The sequence below is a fragment of the Leptodactylus fuscus genome, chromosome 7 (assembly GCF_031893055.1).
Source record: "Leptodactylus fuscus isolate aLepFus1 chromosome 7, aLepFus1.hap2, whole genome shotgun sequence".
Taxonomy (NCBI): domain Eukaryota; kingdom Metazoa; phylum Chordata; class Amphibia; order Anura; family Leptodactylidae; genus Leptodactylus; species Leptodactylus fuscus.
Genome location: NC_134271.1, coordinates 107,143,657 through 107,170,992, shown reverse-complemented (window position 1 = coordinate 107,170,992; position 27,336 = coordinate 107,143,657). Strand labels below are relative to the sequence as shown.

The following is a 27,336-nucleotide window of genomic DNA, read 5'->3' as shown; positions in this document are numbered from 1 at the left end:
AGATGATGCAAACAATGGAGGAAATCTATAAGGCTAACTGCATTAGAATTTTTAGGGTTTGTTCACACAGCGGAATTTGCTGCGGCTTTCGCCTCCCATTAATTTCAATAGGAGGTGGAGATCAAAGGAGGACACGAAACACAGAAGTGTCTAAGAATGCACCAGATTTACAGTTTGAGCATCTTTAGGCTCCTTAGTGTAAGTTTACACCGCTTACAAGATTAGTTACGTTATTATGTTGAAAAGTCGAGTCAAGGATTTTTAAGGTCAATGTGCTTTTAAAAAAAAAAACTTTATTTAACACAAGGTCAAAATCTCAAATATCGTACCAGGAGAAAAATCTCAGACAGGAATAACTGTCCTACCATATTTCATATGTACTCATCAAAATTAACAATAGCCATTATTTAAGTCCTGAGTCCTGTATGCCAGATCCTGAGTCCTGCTCATGCCTTCAGTACCTGCCAGGACTTTCAGACTAGCAGGTAACACCATCTTGAGGAGCCGATTTTATTTTTTTTTTTTTCCCTTTGTTGATAAGTGACTGCTCTTACATATGCTGGCACGCCTCACAAAGTATGCTTGAAAAAAATTAGAGAAGGCTTCCTAGCTACAATGGAGATTTTATCATTTTGGTGGCCACATTTTAGATCCATATAAGGCTGTTAATTCAGTTTATAGAAGATTAGACTAAAAATTTATAAAAATAGTCAATTTCAACTACAATGAATGTCTGATCATATTTCAGACGAACAGGGTTAGAAATTTTCAAGATCTTTCATCCTTTGCTGGATGCCACAGTACATGCTCAGTAACAGCCAACATGTAGTTGTGTCTACCAAATGGTCATCAACCATCCCCCTACATCAGTCTGTGTACAATCGCCCTCCTACATCAGTTTGTGTAGAACCATCCCCCTACATCGGTCTGTGTAGAACCATCCCCCTACATCGGTCTGTGTAGAACCATCCCCCTACATCGGTCTGTGTAGAAACATCCCCCTACATCAGTCAGTGTACAACCATCCTCCTACATCGGTCCGTGTATAACCATCCCCCTACATCAGTCCGTGTACAACCATCCTCCTACATCGGTCTATGTAGAACCATCCCTTGGGTTCTCTGTTCCTACAAAGGTGTGCACTGCCTAAACCGCTCTCCGATCCTCCAGGTAGTTCTATTGACCAGTCACAAGAGCTCATGTTGGCACTTCCTAGCTTAAGGTACACATTATCCAAAATCATTGTGCCTGATGATATAGGCAGCTTAAAGCATTCTTGCACCTATGAAGTATTTCAGAAGATTTTATAGTGACATCAGGAGAGGCGCTAGGGAATACCATTTTGTTGTTGGAGGCAACCGATAAAATGCCAAAGCTTTTCTTGCAACTTCTAGAGGAAGGTTGTGCTTTATGATTTGCTTTAGCCAATGGCTAGGATCTATGGTGACCCGTGCTGTGACTAGTGTTATGACTGTAAAATGCACCCATACTATCACCATCTGAATGTTTATGCTGTTTGAGCTATCGCTGGATATTGACATTCATTTTGTGAGCATCTGAAAACAACACTGGTAGAAGAGATGACCCCAACCCTGCAGTGACTATGCCAACTAATGATTTTGTACATGGTATGGTCATGCTACCTTATACTAAATCTGACTTCTTGTTACTGCCATTAGTAGGTGTACGTTAAGATTTGTATGTATAAAAGAGCAAGTTAGATCAAGCCCAGAACAAAAAAAACAAAACAAAAAACCTGTATATGGTTTTGAATCACATGTCTATCCAAGATCAAGCTACTCTATCACACAAAAAGCATGTAAATCAAATAAAGCATATAAGTCTTACCAGAGGATCTTTCACCATCTCCACCAATTCCAGTTGTTAGCATCTGTTAATAGGCACTGATTCCAGCACAGTTGGAATTTTTCCTCTAGCCCCGCCCTAATGAAAGAGCCTAAATGGCATAATAACAGGCACCAAAACTAACACTGATTACTCGGGAATAGTGGGGGATAGAGAAAAGATTCCAACTGTCCCAGAATCAGTGAAGGGGCTGGATTTGTCAGACATGGTGAAACCTTGACTTGTGCAGGAGCATATATAAGAATTCGCTCATCTTGGAATGACATATTTTGATAATACTCTTCGTACCAATATGAGAAAAAAAAAATTGACTATGTTCTATATAGTTGGTCAAAGCATGATTATGTAGATAGTGCATATATGTTTATATCGGTGCTCTCCCTCACCGGTAGTGCAATAAAACATCAAAAATTGAAGCCAATAAGCGCAATCCATGACAGAGCCGGTAGCATTGCTCCGGTGTTACTTTCCTGTTCATAAGCATAATACAGATCTGCTGCTTCTCATAATGGCTGAGGACATTTTCATTTAGGAGGTTTTCTTTGAAAATGCAAAAGTAGAATCGGCATCCTGCAGCGAAAAAAAAATGCACAAGGTGTTAATACAAGGCTTGACACTGTGTGGTCATATCCTTAAACTTCCCACCAGAATGGTTGACCATGATCTTACATTATCAAGGGGGCATTTTTTTTTATTCCCCCACAATATAATTTAGTCCAGATTTACTACTGCGGTTTCAACTAGACACTGGGATAAACATGGCTTTAGTTTGTGGTAAAAGTTTGTCTAAGTTTACACTGTTGAAATATTAGTAAATCTGGACCTTTATTTCTAAACCCAGTTTAAAACCAATGACTTGGAGTGTTTTCTGCTGCTGAAAATTTAAAGCAAAAACTGCAGAAATTCTTGAGTCTTTCAGTGCAGTGTGGACATACCCTAAAGTGACAGTGGAAGGATGGGGAGTCCAGTTGGCTAGGAATCCTTAAAGCTACCCAAGAACCTTAAAGAGGTTGTCTAGGCTAAACAAGGTTTTCTAATTAGGCCATATGCGTCTGTCGCTGATACTGCAGTGTCCTCCCAGGGAGGTCCGGGCAGCTGCCTTCTTGTTGATGACTTTCTCGCCAACTTTTACGTTCCAGATCCCTTCCACTGGGGCCATTGATTGGCAATCAGGAAGGAAACCAGTGACGTTGCAGGTAGTGATGTACCCCGTTCCCTTCTTGAGACCGCTGATTGTCCTCAGTGGTCACGTGTGGCAGGTACTTCCGTCTGAAGACAGCGGAGCTGCAGGATTAGACTGCTGGTGGGAGGCACCAGAGACCTGTCACTATGGTTTTATTTATTTATTTTCACATCCGCTGGCCTAATTAATAAATAAAATTTTAGGCCGGACGACCCCTTTAAATCACCACTAGCTATCCCCCCCCACCCTATATATAAATACTTGTCTGAGACTACATGTGTTGTCAGGGCAGAATAAGCTGAGACACTGATTAAAATCCAAGAATTTCCAGCAACTTGCAATTCTACCATCACTAGCGACAACATTTGGAATTTTTCTGAAATGTGTATTCTGAACTTGCCACCTGCTTGTATGCTAAGAATTCTCAGCCTTCAGTTTCAGTGCTTGAGGGAAGTATAAACTGTCACGTTCTCATGCATACTTTTACTGTTCCAACATGTAGGAGACCAGGATACTTCATTAGTCTACATTAGATCAGGCCATGATGTGGTACGTGCAATTTTAGAAAATGACCTTACGATGCTCCATTCAAACAGAACGGAGCTTATTACATATTCATTCAATACGTACCATTGCAAAGTGTTATACTTTGTTTCGGGAACAACAAGCCACCAATGTTTGCATTTTGGGTTTACATGCGCTGCCTTTGACGGATTCAAGCCTGTTTCAGCATAAGATGCTATGTACATGAAGAGAAGAACTACATCTAGCTATTGTATGACTAATATTTAGCATTATTTACCAGTTTCTGGTAGAAGCAAGACATATATAGAGAAGTACTGACATGTACTGATAAGTAAAGTGTTCTGGCTGTGAGAGAAAGCAGCTTTTCTGCACCATGAGGCCTTAGCCTAGGTCTGAGTTTCTTCTCTGCCGTTCCTGCTCACTCCTCCCCCTTCCCTCTCCATAGACTTGTATGGAGTGTCTTTAGATGGATATAGAAGGGGTTTTTGGAGGAAAATTAATTTTAGCACAGGGAGGGGGAGCAGAAGGAGGCATTGCTCTCTAAGATGTATAATAACGTTTCTTAGAATCACCTATAATATTCATGTATGCAAAGTTGCCCAAATTGCATATATTCATTATATAGGTCTTCACACCCTAAAGTGGGTCATATGCATCACTTACTATTCCACTTTTGAAGTTCTGTATTCTCTTCTGACCACCTTTCTGAGTTAGCCACCATCCCCAGGTGGGAGCATACTGCCAGAGGTAATACAGCATGAGATAGGGCTGGTCTGCAATCCAGGCTTCATTCAGGTTGTTTGCAGTAGAAATCAAAATAAGACGAACGCAGCGGTCTGTTTCCATCTTGTGACTTTGGTCTGTTTTTGTTCCGACAGACTTGAAAGACAAGAAAAATGAGGTGACACCCATCCCGTGGTGGATCTTACAAGGCAGATTAAAACCGTGCAGATTTTGTTTAGTTTGCACATAGATTTATATCACAGAAAAAAAATTACTAAACCAAATCAATACATCTGAGTAGAATAGTTTTGGAGGCCAGTGCATGGTATTAAAGGAACTCACTAGCCTCCAGAACACCCTTATTCAGATGAGTGCCATTGATTTTAGTCAGATATTTGTACCATATAATCTGCTCTACGTGAACATACCCTTGAAGTCGTCCTTTGCTCACTTTCCTGTATCTCTGCAAGTTTTTCAACTTTTCCAGACAGGATCCAAATCCTGTTTTTTGGCACTACACATACTGACCCTGTATAATATGAACTATGCTATAAGTCCTTCAAAGGTAGACATGTCTACAATACTTGGAATAGTGTAAGCACACAAAATGCGCTATTAGTTAGAGTTAACTTATAAGCACCACAGGTATAAGGTAACCACATGAACATACATTGAGGTCCACAGAGAAATACACGTGCAGGATTTTACCGTTTCAAACTGTTCAGTACAAGCATTTTCCACTACTTTAGACTGTACGGGTCCTGGGCATATATTGATGACGGCGATATCTGGATAACATCCAAGCTCAACTCTCAGGCTATTAAAGAATCCCTGCAATATAAGAATCCACAAGACTATTAATTTATTACTTTTTATAGAATACACCTTAAAAAAATGATTTAATACAATTTAAGATTCAATTTGGTGCGTCATTTATAGGGTATACATATAGTCATTGCAATGTATGCAGTATATCGGATTGTGTACTGGGTGAGGTCAAAGTTGTGTAACATTATGGGCTACGGTCTGTATTGCCTTCAGTTATTCTTACACGTCTTGTGTTGCTGCCAGTTCAGAGCTCAGTAATTCTCTCTAAAGAACAATCCCCTTTTACCAGGGATATTTTGTGCACTTATTTCACTATCAAGATTAACATTAGCATCTTATTCAGTTTAATGGATTATTCTCATCTCAGCAAATCATGGCCGAGATGGGAATAAATGGGACTGTTCTGGAACAGAAGAGCAGTGCTGCTGTATGCTATTTCCTTAACTCCCATACAAGTTAATGAGTTGCAGAAACAGCGTAGAACTTTTAGCTATGCTGTTTCTGTAACTGTAGATTTATATAATTGCTTTAGTCCAGCTGTGTGACACTCTTTCCGTAGCTCCCATTCACCTCTATCGGAGTTACAGAAACAGTATAGAGCAGTGGTGCTCATCTGTTTTCTTAAAGAGTACCTCCAGGTACATTATCTTACTCAAGAAAAAGGTTTTCAGCTCCATTTTTCACATGTTAGTCTGTAAAGAGGGAAGGGGAAGCTGCTCAAATAACTGCTGCTGCTACATAAATAAGAGGCAATAAGTCAACTAACCAGTCAGCAGCAGCCTCCAGCTCCACCCCTCCCTTCTCCATAGAGTTCTATGTGTGAGGCTGAGCATGGAGTATAAGGCAAACAAGCAGTCAGATTGAAGATAAGGAGCAGGAGAACAGCTTAATAAGTGGTTAAGAAAACAGATCTCCTAACTTAATCAATTTTTCTTGTATTTGCATGCCAAATTAATATATGACTGGAGCTACGCTTTAAGTCCCCTTTCCCCCCCAAGTGGTCAGAACTTTTGGGCAGTTAATCCCACAACGGCCAAGATTTATAGAGATATTTATATTGTTGCAGTTATGTGTATACATGTGGACACTGATGGAGATTGTGACACATGGAACAGTATAGCAGTACATTCTAGCACTGGTTTATTGTTTTGTGCTCAATAACAAGTCCACAAACATTTGCCTTGATGATATGAAGCAACTCGTTTGAGCAATTAATCAAATAAACACTGATGAAATATTTACCTGAAGCGCATGCTTACTGGCAGCATAACCTGTTGACAGGGGCACTCCGATCAAGCCTGTAATGCTGCTTAGGGTGACGATCTTTCCTTTCTTCCTCTCAATCATGTGGGGTAAGACATGTTTCGTTATGGAGACCGTTCCTATATAATTCAGCTCCATCAATCCCTGATAAACATTCAGGCCTGTATCCACAAACAGCGAGCGCTGTGACCGCCCACCATTATTCACTAGTATGTCAATCTGCAGAGAATGAAATGACGTGAAAAATTATAACTTTTACATTCTGATAATAAAAGGCCTCTCAAAAATATTGAGAGCGACTACAAAGAAAATCTCATGATGGAAGATCTGGCATATTGCACCTCTGCACAGCCCAAAAACAGACCATGCAATACTTAATTTCTTCTATGGTGCTGCACCAGGACTGAATGCTTTTTGCCAGATTCTAACTTTATTCGGAAAATATTATTCTTAAAGTTCAAAATAACAATGGAAATTCATATCCATTACACATGTGTGCCATTGTGTGAAACATGCCACTCAGTGACATCTGTCAGAGGTCTACATCCAAGGGATGCTGAAAAACAACATGTGATAAAGTCTTAGGCTAAGACCCCACGTGGTGGGTTGCAGCAAAACAGTCATGCGGGGGAAAAAAAACACGGTGACAACACATCGCGGTTTTTCCACACTGCTGTCCGTAGGTAGAATTGACATGCTGTGATTTCCAAAATCATAATGGTTTTGGAAATCGTATGCATATTTTTCCCGCAATGTGTGGATGAAATTCACCTTGCAGAGAGTGTAAAACACCATTGCAAAATTGCAGCATTTACACCACGTGGGGCCCCAGCATTAGGAAGCCTGCACACGGAGTTATATTCCGCTCATTCTAAACTTAAAACTCGTTCAGAGTGAGCGGCATAAAAACCAGATCCCATTGATTTCTATGGGTGCTAGCATACGTGTGCTACCCGTTGAAATCAATGGGAGGCTTTTTTTCTATTGCTTTCAATGTGATACGCGCATAGATTCCACCTTTCATACCCTGTTAAAATGAAAGGGAGTCAGAAAAAGCATTTTGTGTAATCTCATCCATACATTGCAGAAAGAAAAGAAAAAAAGGTTAAGTTGCATTTTCCTTATATATTTAATAGGGGGAAAAAAAAAAGTCAGTGGAAATTAAAAAGACGTTTTGTAGCTGTGTTTCACTATGTGGGGCCTTATCCTTAATCATTTATATTTAGATTTTTTTTTTTTTTCTTTTGTGTAAGGTCACTAATGGTCCATATGATTAAGAACTTGGAAAAATGTCACATTATAGTGTATGCTTACTCTTCCAAAATGTTTTATGACTTTGTCCGTCGCTGCCTGGTGTGTACTCAAATCGGTCAGATCAAGAGGAACAATCAATAGATCCTTCTCTTCCAAACTGCTGATCTCTGATAAAGAGAAAAAAAACAAAAAAAAACCCCCCAAAACATATGATATATAAATCACTTTCGACCATAAGCATATTAAACAAGTTCCGCAATTCCTTAGACGACCACTCTGCATTTATAAACTACAGGCTGCTATAAGCAGCATATGTATTCTGCAGAGGGCAGCTATGGTGAATCTGCCTTAAAGGCAGCTATCTGGCACTTTTACATCAATTGTTCCTACTGAGAATAGGAGCCACAAGAGTAGAGATCTATTATGGTGTGGAAGATCACACCCCAACAGCCTGGCATTGAACCTCAGGTCATCAATATTCATAGAATTACATAGTGCACTAAAGCTGGCGATTATCAGTGACGATCGGCCAAGTAGATGATGAAAACATCCACTTGTGGCTGAGTGATGGCAGATTGTAGTCTGCCAAGAAGAGACTGACAATACAGGACATCATCGGTCAGCTGTTGCCTTAAAATACCAGAGTTTGGCTCATGTTCAGCCAACCTGCACAGACACATTGTTGTTTTTTTTTTTAAACTAAACTGCCCCCAAAGTTAAGGCACTTTAGCTGCTACTACAGATATACACCAGAAAACTGACATAAATGGTGATAAATCTGATGGGTCCCCACCCACACCATGCAACAATTTTTGCCACAATTGGCACTGAAAAAGTTGCAAGCTTGAGATTAGCTTTTTATGCCACTTTTCTGGTGTAGTGACATAATAAATCTGTCACAAGGTAGGGCCCCAACAGACCATTGCACACAGTGATGTCGATGCTAATGGAAATAGTGTTTTATGAACATTTGCAGCTTATGTAAGTATCTTACAATAACATTATTGCATCAGCTAGGTGAATAAATGATATAGAATAGATTTCCATTATAACTATCGGGCAAGGTGTGGATCAGGGCTGGTGGCGCGTGTTTGGCACAGGAAACAACATTGCACCAAATCACACTAAGATATTATCCCTCTAAGCCATAAAATTGATGCATTCCCTCTCAGTATATCTAGTACATGTATATTGGTACTGCTGCACACTGTGCTATTTAAGCTCCATACATTACTACTTGTACTTACCTTGGAGAGTTTTAACACTACATATACCCTACACATTTAGGTTCTCCTGACATATATGTTATATGTCAGATTATACCGACTAGCAGGCAGCATACACTGGGGATACTGCTTTTTCTTTTTTTACAGCATAGAATAGAGAATCATTGATTATAATCCATATACAATATACGTGCACCTATGGTTGGCAGATACCCCCGAGTAGTATGTATTAAATGTATATATTTCTCAGGTTTCCTTCTTAAAGGAATGCACGGACAGGCAGTGTACAACAAAGTGTTAAACATCCCATTGCCAAGAAGAGCCATAAAATGTGCTGTTTAATTGGAGACATGTGACACTTTCTGGCATGGAATACGTGCACAGTGGCGTAAATAAGAAAAATTAAATCCATCTTGCAGAAACAGTAATATACAGCGCCAATGTTAGTAGAAGTAATTCTATAGATCCTACATACCAAAAAAACTGCAATTATTTTTTTTAGGATCATTTTATACACCAGGTACAAACCTCAGTCATGTAACTCAAACATCCAGCCACCTGAGGATACCTGTATTTATTTGCACGGTTCTCCTTTGTGACATACGGTGCCCTTTATACTACAGGATGCACGTTTTGTTGTGTGACTAATCCGACATAACGCATAAGCACACATCACTTACATTATAGAGTTGCACAACTGTGCAATTGCAGGAAACACAGTTTAAAGGGTGAAGAAATGACATTTCTATGGACAATAAGGGTTAAGGAAATCATCACGTAGCCACCAGATGTGGATCCTATACTGTAGACCTCACATCTGTAGAGATGGGGCCCTCAGTGACTGTTTACATGCAGGGGCCACAGCTCAGCCTCACTACTGACCATACTCTTATATACTGGAAGATGTCATACCAAGACACTTTTTTTTCACCCTCAACAATTCGCCTTCTCTTCTGGCGGACAGGATTATTGAAGCGCCTAATTTTGCAAGTTGGTAACATAATTCCTCCCCGATACCACTGGACGCCCCAGTGACCCAGATGACGTTACCACGCAGTTTACTTTCTGTGAAGACAAAACACAAGTTACTTGTATTAAACTAAGTTTTACAAAGTATTTGGCACAGCAGAACATGATGCTGGCAATGGCAGTCCCATAAGTTACAGCTGTGGAACTACAAGTTCCAGCATGGCAGAAAATGACACTGGGAGTCTCATAAATTGCAAAGTCACAGTTTGTATAGTTGTAGAACTAGAAGCACCAGCACACCAGGGCAGTGACAGACCTAGAGGATGCAGAGCCACACTTTGCACCTGTCAGAGGGCAGCACATTGTCTTACATGGCTGCCACAATATACTGTCAGGATGGAGAGAATATTAAGCTTATTACACACTCGTCACGCAGCTTATCTTCTAGCCAGATAATTACCTGGGGAGACGCCAAAGCGCTCAGCCCACAACAAAGTCAAGTCTCCATCGGCTCTACCAATCCGGACGAGCTGTATGACACAGTATAGGAGGAAGCCGAGCACCAGTAACGTAAAGCAGGTGAGCAGATCCATAGCCGCACTGTGGACGTCGCTCCTGGCTCTGCTGTCAATCACTGGCCGTCTGGAAGGGGCGCGTCACGCTCAGAGCCCGCCCCCTGCTAATAATATGAAGGGCGTGGTCATCGCACAGCCCCTCCCATTGTGTGTGGAAGGTTAGGCTGACAACTACCTTCACAGAACCCCTCCCAGATCTAACATGGCCGCGGCACGCCATGTTAGATCGAGGAGGGGTTTTGGAGGTTTGTTGTTGCATAAGTACAAAGGCTTGCCAAGGATGGAGGAGAGACAGGGCTGCTGCTGAGCACATGACAGACATAGGGGATAATGGACGGCGTGCAGCACAATACACTGTACTCTGCAGAATAGGGGATTCTACAATAGAGTCACTTGTACATACATCTCATACACCTATTATATACAGACTTATATACACACACACACACACACACACACACACACACACATATATATATATATATATATATATATATATATATATACACAAGAATTCATTTTTATAATATAGAGAGATATATATGATATTAAAGGATTATCTTAATATATATAATATATATATATATATATATTATATATAGATAGATAGATAGATAGATAACATTTCCCTTCATTCTATTAAGAAGGTTTCTATATCCTTAGGATGGGATATCAGTATGTTATCAGTGAGGGGTACAACACCTGGGACTCCCACCAATTAGCTGGTTGAAGACGCCGCAGTCTTGGTTGGCATTGTGTTCAAACCTATTTACTTGAATGGGACTGAGCTGCTGCAGTACCGTATGACCAATGAACATAACAGCATCAGCACAGGGAAGATGTCACAGCAATCTTAAAGGGGTTGTCCCATCACAAGGATCCTATCTATACTGCTTGTTAATGTGGATGTAAGACTTTTCCTACATACACTGCTTCAGCAAAACGACTTTGTTTGTCCACTATCTTACTTTATTCATTTTTTTTTTTTGACACATCCCTTGACTTATCTGCTCATAAGTCAAGTGATGTATCTGCTGCTCTGAGGGAGGAGGAGCTAAGTGCTGCTATTCCGGGGGAGGGGGGGTAGGCCGGAGGAGCGGAATAACAGCATTGCTCCTGCCGCTGTTGGCTTCATGCAGGGCAGGAGCATAGCAATGTTGCAGGCATCTGTGCCGGCGTCTAACCCTCCCCCACATCCGCCTCTCTCTATTACAGCGGATGCCGGGTCTGTATTCGCATTGTGAAGGCTAGACTGGTCTCACCATCTATGAGCGTGCATGCCGCTGGCTTTGCATATGTAACCCCGCCCACCAATGATGCAACAAAGCAGGAAGAAGATTTTACAGCACCGAAGACTGGTGAGTATGCGACATGGGAATACCCCTTTAAAGCATAACTAAACTTTCGGAAAACTTTAGATTTTCTGTCAGTATTTGTGTCATTAATACATTTTGGATCCTTTCTGGGAAATCCTGCATTTTTTCAGTCTTTTCCTTGTATTCCTTGTCCTGTATTGACAGCAGTTTTTTTTTCCTCTCAGCGAATTATGGTGTAAAGTGTATGGCAGGGGTCTCAAACTCAATTTACCTGCGAGCCGCTGGAGGTAGAGTCTGCTGCCAAATCAGGTTTTCCGCAAGAAAAGCTCTTACAAAAGCATTCCAATGTTATCAATATCAATAGATATGTTTTAAGATTAGCAACCCCGAGATACAAAATTTATATGGTTTTGTTTACATTTTAACCCCTTAACAAAAATCCAAAACTGTGCCAATTTTTTTTTTCTAAAAGTCGCCATATTCTGACACCGACCAGAGGCATTAGCACTGGGTATCTACTGTGTAAAACAGTAGACACCTGGCAGCTATGGCAGCCACCCGACTCCCGGGCGACCGCTATAGTTTAACACCCGGTGTCTGCTGGGGGCCGCAAACTATTGTCACGAGGGCTGCAGTTGGCCCGCAGGCCGCGAGTTTGAGACTCCTGGTGTATGGGCTTGGAGTACGGGGCTATGTAAAATGTGGAGAAAATGAAGGTAGGGTCAGTTCAATCAGTTGTGGTGCAGGACTTCCAGAGGTGACTTCATGGTGTGCATTGCAATGGCTAACTGTGGAGGGCACCAGAACACCGGGGATAGGTGAATATATTTTATGTTTCACCTTCCCTGGCCTCCTCCCTGAGTTGTCCAATTCTTGGACAACTCCTTTAATTAAATTGTACAGCTGCTATGAAACAAATGGTGTGCAATGTAAAGCGTGAAGAGGTCACGGTGCTCGTACGATTGCCATGGACCCTTCAAACAACTGAGCAGTAGATTGATCTCTTATTAATGATCTTTGCTGAGGATAAGTCATCAATAATAATTAGCTGAACAACAACTTCAAGCCACATCCCCAAACCATGCCCCCTTTGTCACCCTGGCTGGTATTTTTTGGTGAAAAGCTGGCAAGCCTACTCTCAATGAGAACCTGCTCATCAACTTACAAGACAGACTTCTTCTTATTCCTTGTGTACAGTGTCTTCTGTGTGCTTGTAACATGCACAATAAAGTTATATTAGGAAGTGCTGTAGAAAAGGTGATGTTTATATACCAATGATAAAATACAAAGAAATCTCATCATGTTACTATTGCCATAGTCTGTGATGGATTCATACATTAAAGGGTTTGTCTGAGCTTAAGTCCTCAGCATAGGCCATAAATACCTGATCAGTGGGGGAGGGCTCACAGATGGCTCCTAGACCAATGGGCCGTACATAGCCATTTCTGGCGCCCATCCTATATACAGTATTATATTCAGTGCCAGAAGGAGAAAGCTCCGTTCCCTATATAGTATATGGGCGCTGTCACTGCAGCTCTACTGACTTCAATGGACTCAACACACTAGGAGTGATAACAGGGGGGTTATCCTCCATAAACTCACCAGCGGCTAACCCACTGTGATCTAGTAACATAGTGGATGAGATTTAAACCTGAAGTACAAAGTAAACTAAGCTGTGGTTCTCAATATCTGACTAAATGTCAAATATTGCTGTAAGTTATACCCACAATTCAAATGTATGTAGTGGCAGCTGCATGCAGATGAAAGCCAACATGCATGTGGCCAGCAATTATTACACTATTAAATGGGCAAACACCTGTATAATAATACAGTCATTGGCAGTCACATGCAGGTAGGATTGTGTCTACATGCAGCTGCCTCCATGCTAGAAAGTAGCCTAAAAGCTGTAGGAGGCCCCTAGCAATGCCCAACAGATGTCCTGCACAAAAACTACTTGATTGCAGGTGGGTTTCGTTTTGGCAACTTTCAGAGGGATGTGCTGTTGAATTTCCCTGAAATCATCAGCATGTTCATAATGTGTGGCTACAGCCTTACAGCAGTTTGCATTAAAGGGAGTCTATCACCTCCTCCCAAGCATATTCAACAGCCAGCACCATGTTAGAGCACATTATAATAAATATAATTACAATAAAAACTATATTTGCCTATCTATAACCCCTTATGTATGGAAGATCCAACAGTAGAGCGGGAACCAATGGCTTCCTCCTCTATCGTCTATCTGAACCTTATCAGTGTCCTGCAGATGCCAATACAGTTGAAAGTGCTTTTGGAGTTTATAGAAGCCCCCAGCTATGCCTCTGCTATGTAGTAGTCAGGGTACTCCCTTTATATCACTGCTGGAGATTTATTAAAACTGTCCAGTATCAAAAAAATGTGGTACAGGAGAATGATTTACTGTATATATGAAGTGTGGTGAGAATATCATATTTCTCAATGCAGTTATGCCAAAACTGATGAAATGTTTGCATGGTGTCTATGTAGTGCCACCATAATAGGTACAGGATCGCCTTCGAAGTCTTTCTAATAGCAGCTATTGTTGGACTTTAACACGTGTAGAGCCCCACCTCTCCATTTCAACTAGTGTCCAACTTACATACCTTTCCCCATTAAATTCAGCTTTGAAAATGACACCATTTGCCACCATGTTCGTCTTTTGTTTAAATTGCCATTGTGATGCCATGTCGTAGGCACATCCATGGGGGCCAATCATGGCAAAGAATTTCTTCCACTTCCTATCTCTTATTTTGATATTTAGAAATATATGTTCCCTATTTTGCCAATGACAATGTTACAGGACCATATGGGTAGAACATACCGTACATTCACATAATACAATATGTATATTATGTAATCCAAACTTATTTATTAAGCCTTAAAATGATGTTTGCAGACCTAGTTATACCTGTGCTTGAGTAAACCAGGTGAAGTATGTGACACAGTCCTGAAAGTACCTTTGTAGCTGGATCTGAGGCTGCTGTAGCTGTGATTACATAAATTGGATTAAAAGATTATATTCATCTGCTGCCAGATTATATTCAATAACACACAAAAATGTTTAATCTCTAGAAAAGAAATACATAAATGTTTGCTAGGGGTAAACTCACCTTTCGTGTGATACAATATGACACATAGATATAGAAAGCAGTTACTTAAACCTTTATACTTATGAGCTAAAGGAGTGCAAGATTTGGTAAAACATAGAAAGACTAGTGACTGGTAAGGGGTCCTAACTCATGTACCCCAATTAATGTCATCTTCAATCCTAAACCTCATTCAAGATAATAGTTAAATGTGGACCTACAGTGGCCCCCTTGACTTACAATTTTAGGTGGTTCCAGGAAACTAATGTCGATGACTAAGGCTGAGTTCACACCTGCACCTGATTTCTGATCTGGCATTCTGGTCTTCATTCCACCTGAAAAATGCGGAGAGAAAAGTCCTGCAAGCAGCGCTTTTCTCTCCACAATTTTTGGGTGGAAACTGGTCGCTCCCCATTATAGTCTATGGAGCTCTAGGGATTCAAATAAGGCCTGGTTCATATCTGCGTTCGGTATTCTGTTCAGGGAGTCCGTATGGGGACCCCCCCCCCCGAACGGAAAACCAAACCCATTGACAAGCAGTGAGCTTATGAAAGTACTTGGACCCCATAGACTTATAGTGGGGTCCGTGTGTTTTCTGCGCGGTGTCTGCACAAGTCAAAGTACTTCATGAAACACAGAGACCACGCAGAAAACACATGGACTCCATTACAGTCTATCGGGTCCGTGTGCTTTCATTGCTCACCGGTTGTCAACACGTTCAGTATTCCGTTCGGGGAGTCCCCATGCGAACTCCCCAAAACGGAAAAATGAATGCAGATGTGGGGGGGGGGGGGAGGTGGTTTGGGGTGGTTCTGGGGGTGGGGGTTAGGCAGGGGGTCCAGGGGGGTGCTTTGGGATGGGAGCGTTAGGGGGGAATGGGGGTGGGGGGAGGGAATAGGTAGTGAGGCCACACGGGGGAGTTGGTATGTGTAGCACTGGCAGGGGACGTTGTTGCGTGCCGCGGCTAGGTACCGGATTCTGTGTGTGGATGGGAGTGGCGGGCTTTGGTGCAGTACGGTGAGGAAACTGGCTCGGCTATACCGCGCATGCGTGGGGAAGGCAGATGGGTGCGCGGGGGAGTGTGGGCCTGTGTAAGTGGTGATTAGCGCAGGAAGTGAGGGCGGCGCGGACGAAGTCGCGGGTGATGCTAATATATATATATATATATATATATATATATATATATATATATATATATAATATATTCTGCCCAGAAAACCCTTTTAAACACTGAAAGGGGAATTTTATACTCTAGGAGTATAAATTAGGCATGTGAAAAAGAGTTCAGGAATTGATCTCAAGAATATTGAATTTTGTCTACCATCCTTATGTGCTCTAAGGCTAAAACGAAAGACCAAACAACAATTGATGTTGCTATTTCTCAAAGTTTGAAGCAGAGAGCATACCTGGAGCGCACACTATGTGCTTTCCCTATTACTGACACTTTAATTTCATAATCTGTTATCCTGTAGATGACAGCTCTGGAGTTCACAGGAAAGCCTTTGGATTTTAAGGCCCTATGGGCTCTATCCATTTTTTCTGAAATGTATCAGTAGTGCTTAGGGCTTTGTTGAACAGTTTGTAGGACTGATTTTAGGACTGTGTATATTATTACTATCCAAAAAATCCAAGATAAAACTTGCCAGCTACTGCCGAAGAGACTTCAATGGAAAACAAATATCTGTAGCTTTAAAATTTAACTTTTATTTTCGTCCATAGGTTAAAAAAGTTACATAGTAACTTGGAGTCTGGCCTGCTGTATACAAGGCGACGCGTTTCGGAACTACACGTTCCTTCGTCTCGGCTCAGCTCAATGCACTAACACAGGTGCTTAAAAACAACAGACAAGGTCCCTCCTCCTTACAAAAGATTTAACCCCATAAATAATACCCATTAACCAACAACATCATAAATATTGATACATAAACATATGCACATTTGATTACATAATCACATTAACTATGATAATAATAGGTATAAGTATAGGGTTGTGAACGAAAAAATACATATAAATACTGCACAAAAACTGATGCATATGCAGAACAATCGCTGAATATGAACTAGATTCAATATAAAGCACCATAAAAGACTTGAATCCATGCAATGATACTCATATAAGTGAAATGAACCTGGATCGGATGAAAGAAATGACCAACCCAGAAAATAAGAGTGTTATAATCGGCGATAACAATATCGCGTCATCAAAACACTCTAATGATTAAAGTACATAAATGCCAAAACACATTGACAGCATCAACAACAATGAAGAGTATATAGGTATAAATACTACTATAAGATCTACATTGTTAAAAAAAATCAATTTATGATATATAAACAAAACATATAAAGGAGCCAAAATAGTAACGGCACTACTAACCGAACATATCCCACACGATCTAGCTGATGTCATGTGATCATCAACAAACCCACATGACCGCTTTATTGCATGGTCCGAACAGCAACCCCATTACTAGGTAAGTATTAATACAATATATTGAACGATGAACGGCCATGTTAAAGAATGACTTAATATATATAGGCCAAATCAGATCTGATATTTAAACCATTGGGAGATCGAGTGTTTAGCGTTTTAATCCAATGGGCTTCTCTAAGTAATACCTTTTTATGCCAATCTCCACCCCTAAGAGGGCGTGCAACTTTCTCGATTGCATAAAATTTCAAATTGGAAGTGCTACCTTTATGTTTATGAATGAAATGTTGAGCTGCTCCTGAGATATTGGTTTGATTGTTGTTAATGCTGCCAATGTGTTCCGACATACGTCTTTTGAGCTGTCTTATAGTGCACCCTACATATTTAAGTTGACACTCCGAACATTCAATTATGTACACCACATGATCGCTTGAACAGTTAAGAAAAGATTTAATCGCATATCCCTTACTGTTGTCAGAATTATGAAACGTTGTAATTTTTGTCGCATAACGACACATATTACATCTCGCTGTGCCACATTTGTAGAATCCTTGAATGTTAAGCCAAGTGGCAGATTGTCTATGTTCTTTAATATAAAGACTAGGGGACAAATGGTCCCTAAGACTTTGACCACGTCGGGCTACTACCTGTACACCTCCTTCGAGAATTTTTTTAGTTGCAATATCCTGCGACAATATGGGCAAATTTTTCATAATAATACGTTTAATCTGAGAGAATTGATTTGAGTATGGTGTAGAAAATACCATTTTATGAGATCCATATATTTGACTCTTTTTATTAGTGGAACTACGTAACAAGGAATCCCGATTCGTATTATCAACTATATTTAATGCGCGTTTGAGGCTCCAATTCGGATATCTACTCTGGCGCAGTCTACTTAATGTATCATATTTTTGCTTCTGATACTCTGAAGGATTCGAACAGGCTCTACGGGTGCGCAACAATTCACCCACCGGTATTGCTTTAAGTGTATGAGCTGGATGTAAGCTGGTTGCCAAAAGAATATTATTTCCAGCCGTAGGTTTACGATATAAGGAAGTTTCAACTGCCCCTGTACTGCTGTTTCCTTGTAAGGTGATGTCTAAAAAGGAAACAATAGTTGGATCCGTGGTATACGTAAACTTTAAATTAAAGTTGTTTGAATTAAGATAGGTAACAAAACATTGGATACTCATAGGGTCTCCTCGCCATACCACCAAGACGTCATCAATGTACCTACCATACCACATGATGCTGCCAAAAAAAGGATTACTAACAGAAAAAACAAAATCCTCCTCCCACCACGCAAGAAACAAATTAGCGATGGATGGTGAAAAAGGGGCCCCCATAGGGGCTCCTTTGATTTGAAGATAAATTTGACTGTCAAAACTAAAAAAATTGTGCCTAAGCAAAAAAGCTGTAACTTCTAATACAAATTCCGATAATATAGGGGAAAATTTACTATATTTCTGTAAATGATATTCCAAAGCAATCAAGGCAGCATCATGCGGTATGCTAGGATAAAGCGCCTCTATGTCACAAGTAATCCAACTATAATTGGATCTCCATATAAATTTTTGAAAAAACTGAAGAACCATTTTTGAGTCTTTTAAGTAACCTGGGGTTTGCTGTACTAATGGTTGTATAAGTGAGTCCAACCATATGCATAATTTTTCATTTAAAGAGCCTATACCAGCTACTATTGGTCTCAATGGAGGAGGAATCCTCCCTTTATGAGTTTTAGGAACTCCATGTAGTATAGGCATGATAGGATGTGCCGGTATTAGGTGTTTCGATTGGGATTCCGAAAAGATACCCAATGTAACACCTTTATTGACAAGTTGTTGTAACTTCACCTGAAAAACAACAGATGGATCTTTGTCAAGTGGTCTATAGGTGGTACCATCTCGCAAGATCTCCAGACAACCTTCCCGGTAATCGTCACTATTCATTATGACGGTCTTCCCATCCTTATCCGCCTGCTTGATTACTATTTCTTTGCGCTTTTTTAGATCATATAATGTCTTAAACTCGTGTCTGGATAAATTAGGTTTTTTGTTATGAATTCGCATATCAACTCTAAGAGCTTCAAGGTCCGACTCAACAGCCGACTGAAATTGGCTGTACGACTGAGCCCGTGATCCTATTGGGTAAAAATTTGAATTGGAACCCGAAGCTCCTACACAATGTATAGAAGCATCATTCATAGGGACACTTTCATTTGATAAATGTAATAAACCTAACAGAGTGACCTGTTCCTCAAACATCATCCCAGCAAAATCATTAGTAACATCACCATTGATATTGCAAACAGAAACATCCTCAATCAAATCCTCACTAGCATTTGTAATGGACTCCATATAAAAATGTCGTTTAACCGTCAAGAGTCTTATAAATTTATTCACATCTAGTAGGGTCGCAAATAGGTCAAAATTTTGGTCTGGGACAAATTTTAGGCCTTTGGCCAGAATGTTAAGTTCAGACTCTGAAAAGGAAAAAGAAGATAGATTCAAAACAGAGTCCTTATGGTCCTGTAACTTTAATTCTGATGATGATATTTGTTGGATCTGGTTTGATACCGAACTTTTGGACGAGTGTTTACGTCCGGCTCTCCTTGATCGTTTTTTGCCATCCGGACATTTGATTTTCTCCTAGGAAAATATGTGGAAGATAATGCATCATCCTGGAAGTCTGACGAAGAAGCATTAGAGCTATCATTAAATGTAGAATTATCTGATCCAAACTCCGAGGAGCTAAAGGACACCTTTCGAGATAGATTTGTACCATTTGATTTATATTTATTTTTGTTTTTAAGTATGGATCTAGGTGTTTGTCCAATATTTTTTTGCGGATATACATAACCGGTGGTATAATCTTGTGTATCCCGTGTAAATTTCTTTTTCTTAACTGCCATAATTTGTTGTTCCGTTGTGTCCAGTTTTTTCGTAATATTGTCACGTAGACTATTATAATTAACCTCCTTTTCGAAGGAATGAATATGTGTGGCTAAATCCATTAGATCTTTTCTAATTTGATCCAATTTAATTTTTTCCTGCTGTATAATCAAATTCATCAGACGAAAAGAACATTCTGACAAGATGGAATTCCATGTCGTTATAAACTGTTCATTATAACTGAAAGTGGGAAATTTCTTGAGGCGTAAACCTCTAGGAACCATTTGGAATTGCACATATTTCTCTAAAGTTAAACAATCCCATGACACTCGCAATTCTTGATTCTTTAAACGCTCCCATTTATACATCAGTTGTTTCAAATCCTGGTTGGTTTCACCCAAGGCCATAGTATTATTGTCAAAAACAGTTGCTATTTTAGCTCCATCAATGTTAGAAATAATAGGTGCTGTAGGTTGAATACTGTTCGTTACCATGACGGAATTAGAAGATATATTAGAATCCATATTAGCGGGAGCACGATACTAAGTCCAAAAAACGTACCAATACAAAAAGAAAAAAGTATGTATCAGCTCACCGTATAGAAAACTTGATCATATAGAGTCCTCCGGGGAGCACGGCTTGCAGGTGGACACAACACTGCTGGTAATGATATCCAAAAAATCCAAGATAAAACTTGCCAGCTACTGCCGAAGAGACTTCAATGGAAAACAAATATCTGTAGCTTTAAAATTTAACTTTTATTTTCGTCCATAGGTTAAAAAAGTTACATAGTAACTTGGAGTCTGGCCTGCTGTATACAAGGCGACGCGTTTCGGAACTACACGTTCCTTCGTCTCGGCTCAGCTCAATGCACTAACACAGGTGCTTAAAAACAACAGACAAGGTCCCTCCTCCTTACAAAAGATTTAACCCCATAAATAATACCCATTAACCAACAACATCATAAATATTGATACATAAACATATGCACATTTGATTACATAATCACATTAACTATGATAATAATAGGTATAAGTATAGGGTTGTGAACGAAAAAATACATATAAATACTGCACAAAAACTGATGCATATGCAGAACAATCGCTGAATATGAACTAGATTCAATATAAAGCACCATAAAAGACTTGAATCCATGCAATGATACTCATATAAGTGAAATGAACCTGGATCGGATGAAAGAAATGACCAACCCAGAAAATAAGAGTGTTATAATCGGCGATAACAATATCGCGTCATCAAAACACTCTAATGATTAAAGTACATAAATGCCAAAACACATTGACAGCATCAACAACAATGAAGAGTATATAGGTATAAATACTACTATAAGATCTACATTGTTAAAAAAAATCAATTTATGATATATAAACAAAACATATAAAGGAGCCAAAATAGTAACGGCACTACTAACCGAACATATCCCACACGATCTAGCTGATGTCATGTGATCATCAACAAACCCACATGACCGCTTTATTGCATGGTCCGAACAGCAACCCCATTACTAGGTAAGTATTAATACAATATATTGAACGATGAACGGCCATGTTAAAGAATGACTTAATATATATAGGCCAAATCAGATCTGATATTTAAACCATTGGGAGATCGAGTGTTTAGCGTTTTAATCCAATGGGCTTCTCTAAGTAATACCTTTTTATGCCAATCTCCACCCCTAAGAGGGCGTGCAACTTTCTCGATTGCATAAAATTTCAAATTGGAAGTGCTACCTTTATGTTTATGAATGAAATGTTGAGCTGCTCCTGAGATATTGGTTTGATTGTTGTTAATGCTGCCAATGTGTTCCGACATACGTCTTTTGAGCTGTCTTATAGTGCACCCTACATATTTAAGTTGACACTCCGAACATTCAATTATGTACACCACATGATCGCTTGAACAGTTAAGAAAAGATTTAATCGCATATCCCTTACTGTTGTCAGAATTATGAAACGTTGTAATTTTTGTCGCATAACGACACATATTACATCTCGCTGTGCCACATTTGTAGAATCCTTGAACGTTAAGCCAAGTGGCAGATTGTCTATGTTCTTTAATATAAAGACTAGGGGACAAATGGTCCCTAAGACTTTGACCACGTCGGGCTACTACCTGTACACCTCCTTCGAGAATTTTTTTAGTTGCAATATCCTGCGACAATATGGGCAAATTTTTCATAATAATACGTTTAATCTGAGAGAATTGATTTGAGTATGGTGTAGAAAATACCATTTTATGAGATCCATATATTTGACTCTTTTTATTAGTGGAACTACGTAACAAGGAATCCCGATTCGTATTATCAACTATATTTAATGCGCGTTTGAGGCTCCAATTCGGATATCTACTCTGGCGCCGTCTACTTAATGTATCATATTTTTGCTTCTGATACTCTGAAGGATTCGAACAGGCTCTACGGGTGCGCAACAATTCACCCACCGGTATTGCTTTAAGTGTATGAGCTGGATGTAAGCTGGTTGCCAAAAGAATATTATTTCCAGCCGTAGGTTTACGATATAAGGAAGTTTCAACTGCCCCTGTACTGCTGTTTCCTTGTAAGGTGATGTCTAAAAAGGAAACAATAGTTGGATCCGTGGTATACGTAAACTTTAAATTAAAGTTGTTTGAATTAAGATAGGTAACAAAACATTGGATACTCATAGGGTCTCCTCGCCATACCACCAAGACGTCATCAATGTACCTACCATACCACATGATGCTGCCAAAAAAAGGATTACTAACAGAAAAAACAAAACATGGCATTGGCATTTATGTACTTTAATCATTAGAGTGTTTTGATGACGCGATATTGTTATCGCCGATTATAACACTCTTATTTTCTGGGTTGGTCATTTCTTTCATCCGATCCAGGTTCATTTCACTTATATGAGTATCATTGCATGGATTCAAGTCTTTTATGGTGCTTTATATTGAATCTAGTTCATATTCAGCGATTGTTCTGCATATGCATCAGTTTTTGTGCAGTATTTATATGTATTTTTTCGTTCACAACCCTATACTTATACCTATTATTATCATAGTTAATGTGATTATGTAATCAAATGTGCATATGTTTATGTATCAATATTTATGATGTTGTTGGTTAATGGGTATTATTTATGGGGTTAAATCTTTTGTAAGGAGGAGGGACCTTGTCTGTTGTTTTTAAGCACCTGTGTTAGTGCATTGAGCTGAGCCGAGACGAAGGAACGTGTAGTTCCGAAACGCGTCGCCTTGTATACAGCAGGCCAGACTCCAAGTTACTATGTAACTTTTTTAACCTATGGACGAAAATAAAAGTTAAATTTTAAAGCTACAGATATTTGTTTTCCATTGAAGTCTCTTCGGCAGTAGCTGGCAAGTTTTATCTTGGATTTTTTGGATATCATTACCAGCAGTGTTGTGTCCACCTGCAAGCCGTGCTCCCCGGAGGACTCTATATGATCAAGTTTTCTATACGGTGAGCTGATACATACTTTTTTCTTTTTGTATTGGTACGTTTTTTGGACTTAGTATCGTGCTCCCGCTAATATGGATTCTAATATATCTTCTAATTCCGTCATGGTAACGAACAGTATTCAACCTACAGCACCTATTATTTCTAACATTGATGGAGCTAAAATAGCAACTGTTTTTGACAATAATACTATGGCCTTGGGTGAAACCAACCAGGATTTGAAACAACTGATGTATAAATGGGAGCGTTTAAAGAATCAAGAATTGCGAGTGTCATGGGATTGTTTAACTTTAGAGAAATATGTGCAATTCCAAATGGTTCCTAGAGGTTTACGCCTCAAGAAATTTCCCACTTTCAGTTATAATGAACAGTTTATAACGACATGGAATTCCATCTTGTCAGAATGTTCTTTTCGTCTGATGAATTTGATTATACAGCAGGAAAAAATTAAATTGGATCAAATTAGAAAAGATCTAATGGATTTAGCCACACATATTCATTCCTTCGAAAAGGAGGTTAATTATAATAGTCTACGTGACAATATTACGAAAAAACTGGACACAACGGAACAACAAATTATGGCAGTTAAGAAAAAGAAATTTACACGGGATACACAAGATTATACCACCGGTTATGTATATCCGCAAAAAAATATTGGACAAACACCTAGATCCATACTTAAAAACAAAAATAAATATAAATCAAATGGTACAAATCTATCTCGAAAGGTGTCCTTTAGCTCCTCGGAGTTTGGATCAGATAATTCTACATTTAATGATAGCTCTAATGCTTCTTCGTCAGACTTCCAGGATGATGCATTATCTTCCACATATTTTCCTAGGAGAAAATCAAATGTCCGGATGGCAAAAAACGATCAAGGAGAGCCGGACGTAAACACTCGTCCAAAAGTTCGGTATCAAACCAGATCCAACAAATATCATCATCAGAATTAAAGTTACAGGACCATAAGGACTCTGTTTTGAATCTATCTTCTTTTTCCTTTTCAGAGTCTGAACTTAACATTCTGGCCAAAGGCCTAAAATTTGTCCCAGACCAAAATTTTGACCTATTTGCGACCCTACTAGATGTGAATAAATTTATAAGACTCTTGACGGTTAAACGACATTTTTATATGGAGTCCATTACAAATGCTAGTGAGGATTTGATTGAGGATGTTTCTGTTTGCAATATCAATGGTGATGTTACTAATGATTTTGCTGGGATGATGTTTGAGGAACAGGTCACTCTGTTAGGTTTATTACATTTATCAAATGAAAGTGTCCCTATGAATGATGCTTCTATACATTGTGTAGGAGCTTCGGGTTCCAATTCAAATTTTTACCCAATAGGATCACGGGCTCAGTCGTACAGCCAATTTCAGTCGGCTGTTGAGTCGGACCTTGAAGCTCTTAGAGTTGATATGCGAATTCATAACAAAAAACCTAATTTATCCAGACACGAGTTTAAGACATTATATGATCTAAAAAAGCGCAAAGAAATAGTAATCAAGCAGGCGGATAAGGATGGGAAGACCGTCATAATGAATAGTGACGATTACCGGGAAGGTTGTCTGGAGATCTTGCGAGATGGTACCACCTATAGACCACTTGACAAAGATCCATCTGTTGTTTTTCAGGTGAAGTTACAACAACTTGTCAATAAAGGTGTTACATTGGGTATCTTTTCGGAATCCCAATCGAAACACCTAATACCGGCACATCCTATCATGCCTATACTACATGGAGTTCCTAAAACTCATAAAGGGAGGATTCCTCCTCCATTGAGACCAATAGTAGCTGGTATAGGCTCTTTAAATGAAAAATTATGCATATGGTTGGACTCACTTATACAACCATTAGTACAGCAAACCCCAGGTTACTTAAAAGACTCAAAAATGGTTCTTCAGTTTTTTCAAAAATTTATATGGAGATCCAATTATAGTTGGATTACTTGTGACATAGAGGCGCTTTATCCTAGCATACCGCATGATGCTGCCTTGATTGCTTTGGAATATCATTTACAGAAATATAGTAAATTTTCCCCTATATTATCGGAATTTGTATTAGAAGTTACAGCTTTTTTGCTTAGGCACAATTTTTTTAGTTTTGACAGTCAAATTTATCTTCAAATCAAAGGAGCCCCTATGGGGGCCCCTTTTTCACCATCCATCGCTAATTTGTTTCTTGCGTGGTGGGAGGAGGATTTTGTTTTTTCTGTTAGTAATCCTTTTTTTGGCAGCATCATGTGGTATGGTAGGTACATTGATGACGTCTTGGTGGTATGGCGAGGAGACCCTATGAGTATCCAATGTTTTGTTACCTATCTTAATTCAAACAACTTTAATTTAAAGTTTACGTATACCACGGATCCAACTATTGTTTCCTTTTTAGACATCACCTTACAAGGAAACAGCAGTACAGGGGCAGTTGAAACTTCCTTATATCGTAAACCTACGGCTGGAAATAATATTCTTTTGGCAACCAGCTTACATCCAGCTCATACACTTAAAGCAATACCGGTGGGTGAATTGTTGCGCACCCGTAGAGCCTGTTCGAATCCTTCAGAGTATCAGAAGCAAAAATATGATACATTAAGTAGACTGCGCCAGAGTAGATATCCGAATTGGAGCCTCAAACGCGCATTAAATATAGTTGATAATACGAATCGGGATTCCTTGTTACGTAGTTCCACTAATAAAAAGAGTCAAATATATGGATCTCATAAAATGGTATTTTCTACACCATACTCAAATCAATTCTCTCAGATTAAACGTATTATTATGAAAAATTTGCCCATATTGTCGCAGGATATTGCAACTAAAAAAATTCTCGAAGGAGGTGTACAGGTAGTAGCCCGACGTGGTCAAAGTCTTAGGGACCATTTGTCCCCTAGTCTTTATATTAAAGAACATAGACAATCTGCCACTTGGCTTAACGTTCAAGGATTCTACAAATGTGGCACAGCGAGATGTAATATGTGTCGTTATGCGACAAAAATTACAACGTTTCATAATTCTGACAACAGTAAGGGATATGCGATTAAATCTTTTCTTAACTGTTCAAGCGATCATGTGGTGTACATAATTGAATGTTCGGAGTGTCAACTTAAATATGTAGGGTGCACTATAAGACAGCTCAAAAGACGTATGTCGGAACACATTGGCAGCATTAACAACAATCAAACCAATATCTCAGGAGCAGCTCAACATTTCATTCATAAACATAAAGGTAGCACTTCCAATTTGAAATTTTATGCAATCGAGAAAGTTGCACGCCCTCTTAGGGGTGGAGATTGGCATAAAAAGGTATTACTTAGAGAAGCCCATTGGATTAAAACGCTAAACACTCGATCTCCCAATGGTTTAAATATCAGATCTGATTTGGCCTATATATATTAAGTCATTCTTTAACATGGCCGTTCATCGTTCAATATATTGTATTAATACTTACCTAGTAATGGGGTTGCTGTTCGGACCATGCAATAAAGCGGTCATGTGGGTTTGTTGATGATCACATGACATCAGCTAGATCGTGTGGGATATGTTCGGTTAGTAGTGCCGTTACTATTTTGGCTCCTTTATATGTTTTGTTTATATATCATAAATTGATTTTTTTTAACAATGTAGATCTTATAGTAGTATTTATACCTATATACTCTTCATTGTTGTTGATGCTGTCAATGTGTTTTGGCATTTATGTACTTTA

General features: G+C 39.4%; 2 protein-coding genes across 3 annotated transcripts in view; one reads left to right on the top strand and one right to left on the bottom strand.

Moving 5' to 3' along the window:
- Window positions 1-273: 273 nt before the first annotated feature.
- Window positions 274-10,474, bottom strand: DHRS7 (dehydrogenase/reductase 7). Of its 2 annotated transcripts, XR_012717254.1 has the most exons (8): window positions 10,298-10,474; window positions 9,781-9,933; window positions 7,703-7,809; window positions 6,368-6,607; window positions 5,006-5,128; window positions 4,238-4,453; window positions 1,745-2,436; window positions 274-1,662 (listed from the first exon to the last, which is right to left on the bottom strand). XR_012717254.1 is itself a non-coding variant. In XM_075282785.1 (7 exons), the coding sequence occupies exons 1-7, from the start codon at window positions 10,428-10,430 to the stop codon at window positions 2,395-2,397; spliced, it is 1,014 nt and encodes a 337-aa protein (XP_075138886.1). In that variant the 5' UTR covers window positions 10,431-10,474; the 3' UTR covers window positions 274-2,394. The 2 variants fall into 2 exon arrangements, 1 of the variants encoding a protein (XP_075138886.1); XM_075282785.1 differs by having other exon boundaries at window positions 274-2,436.
- Window positions 10,314-27,336, top strand: part of PPM1A (protein phosphatase, Mg2+/Mn2+ dependent 1A) — a 79,734-nt gene continuing 62,711 nt past the window's right edge. The window contains exon 1 of the mRNA XM_075282781.1: window positions 10,314-10,416. The gene's annotated coding sequence lies outside the window, so the exon portion shown is untranslated. The remainder of the gene's footprint in view (window positions 10,417-27,336) is intronic.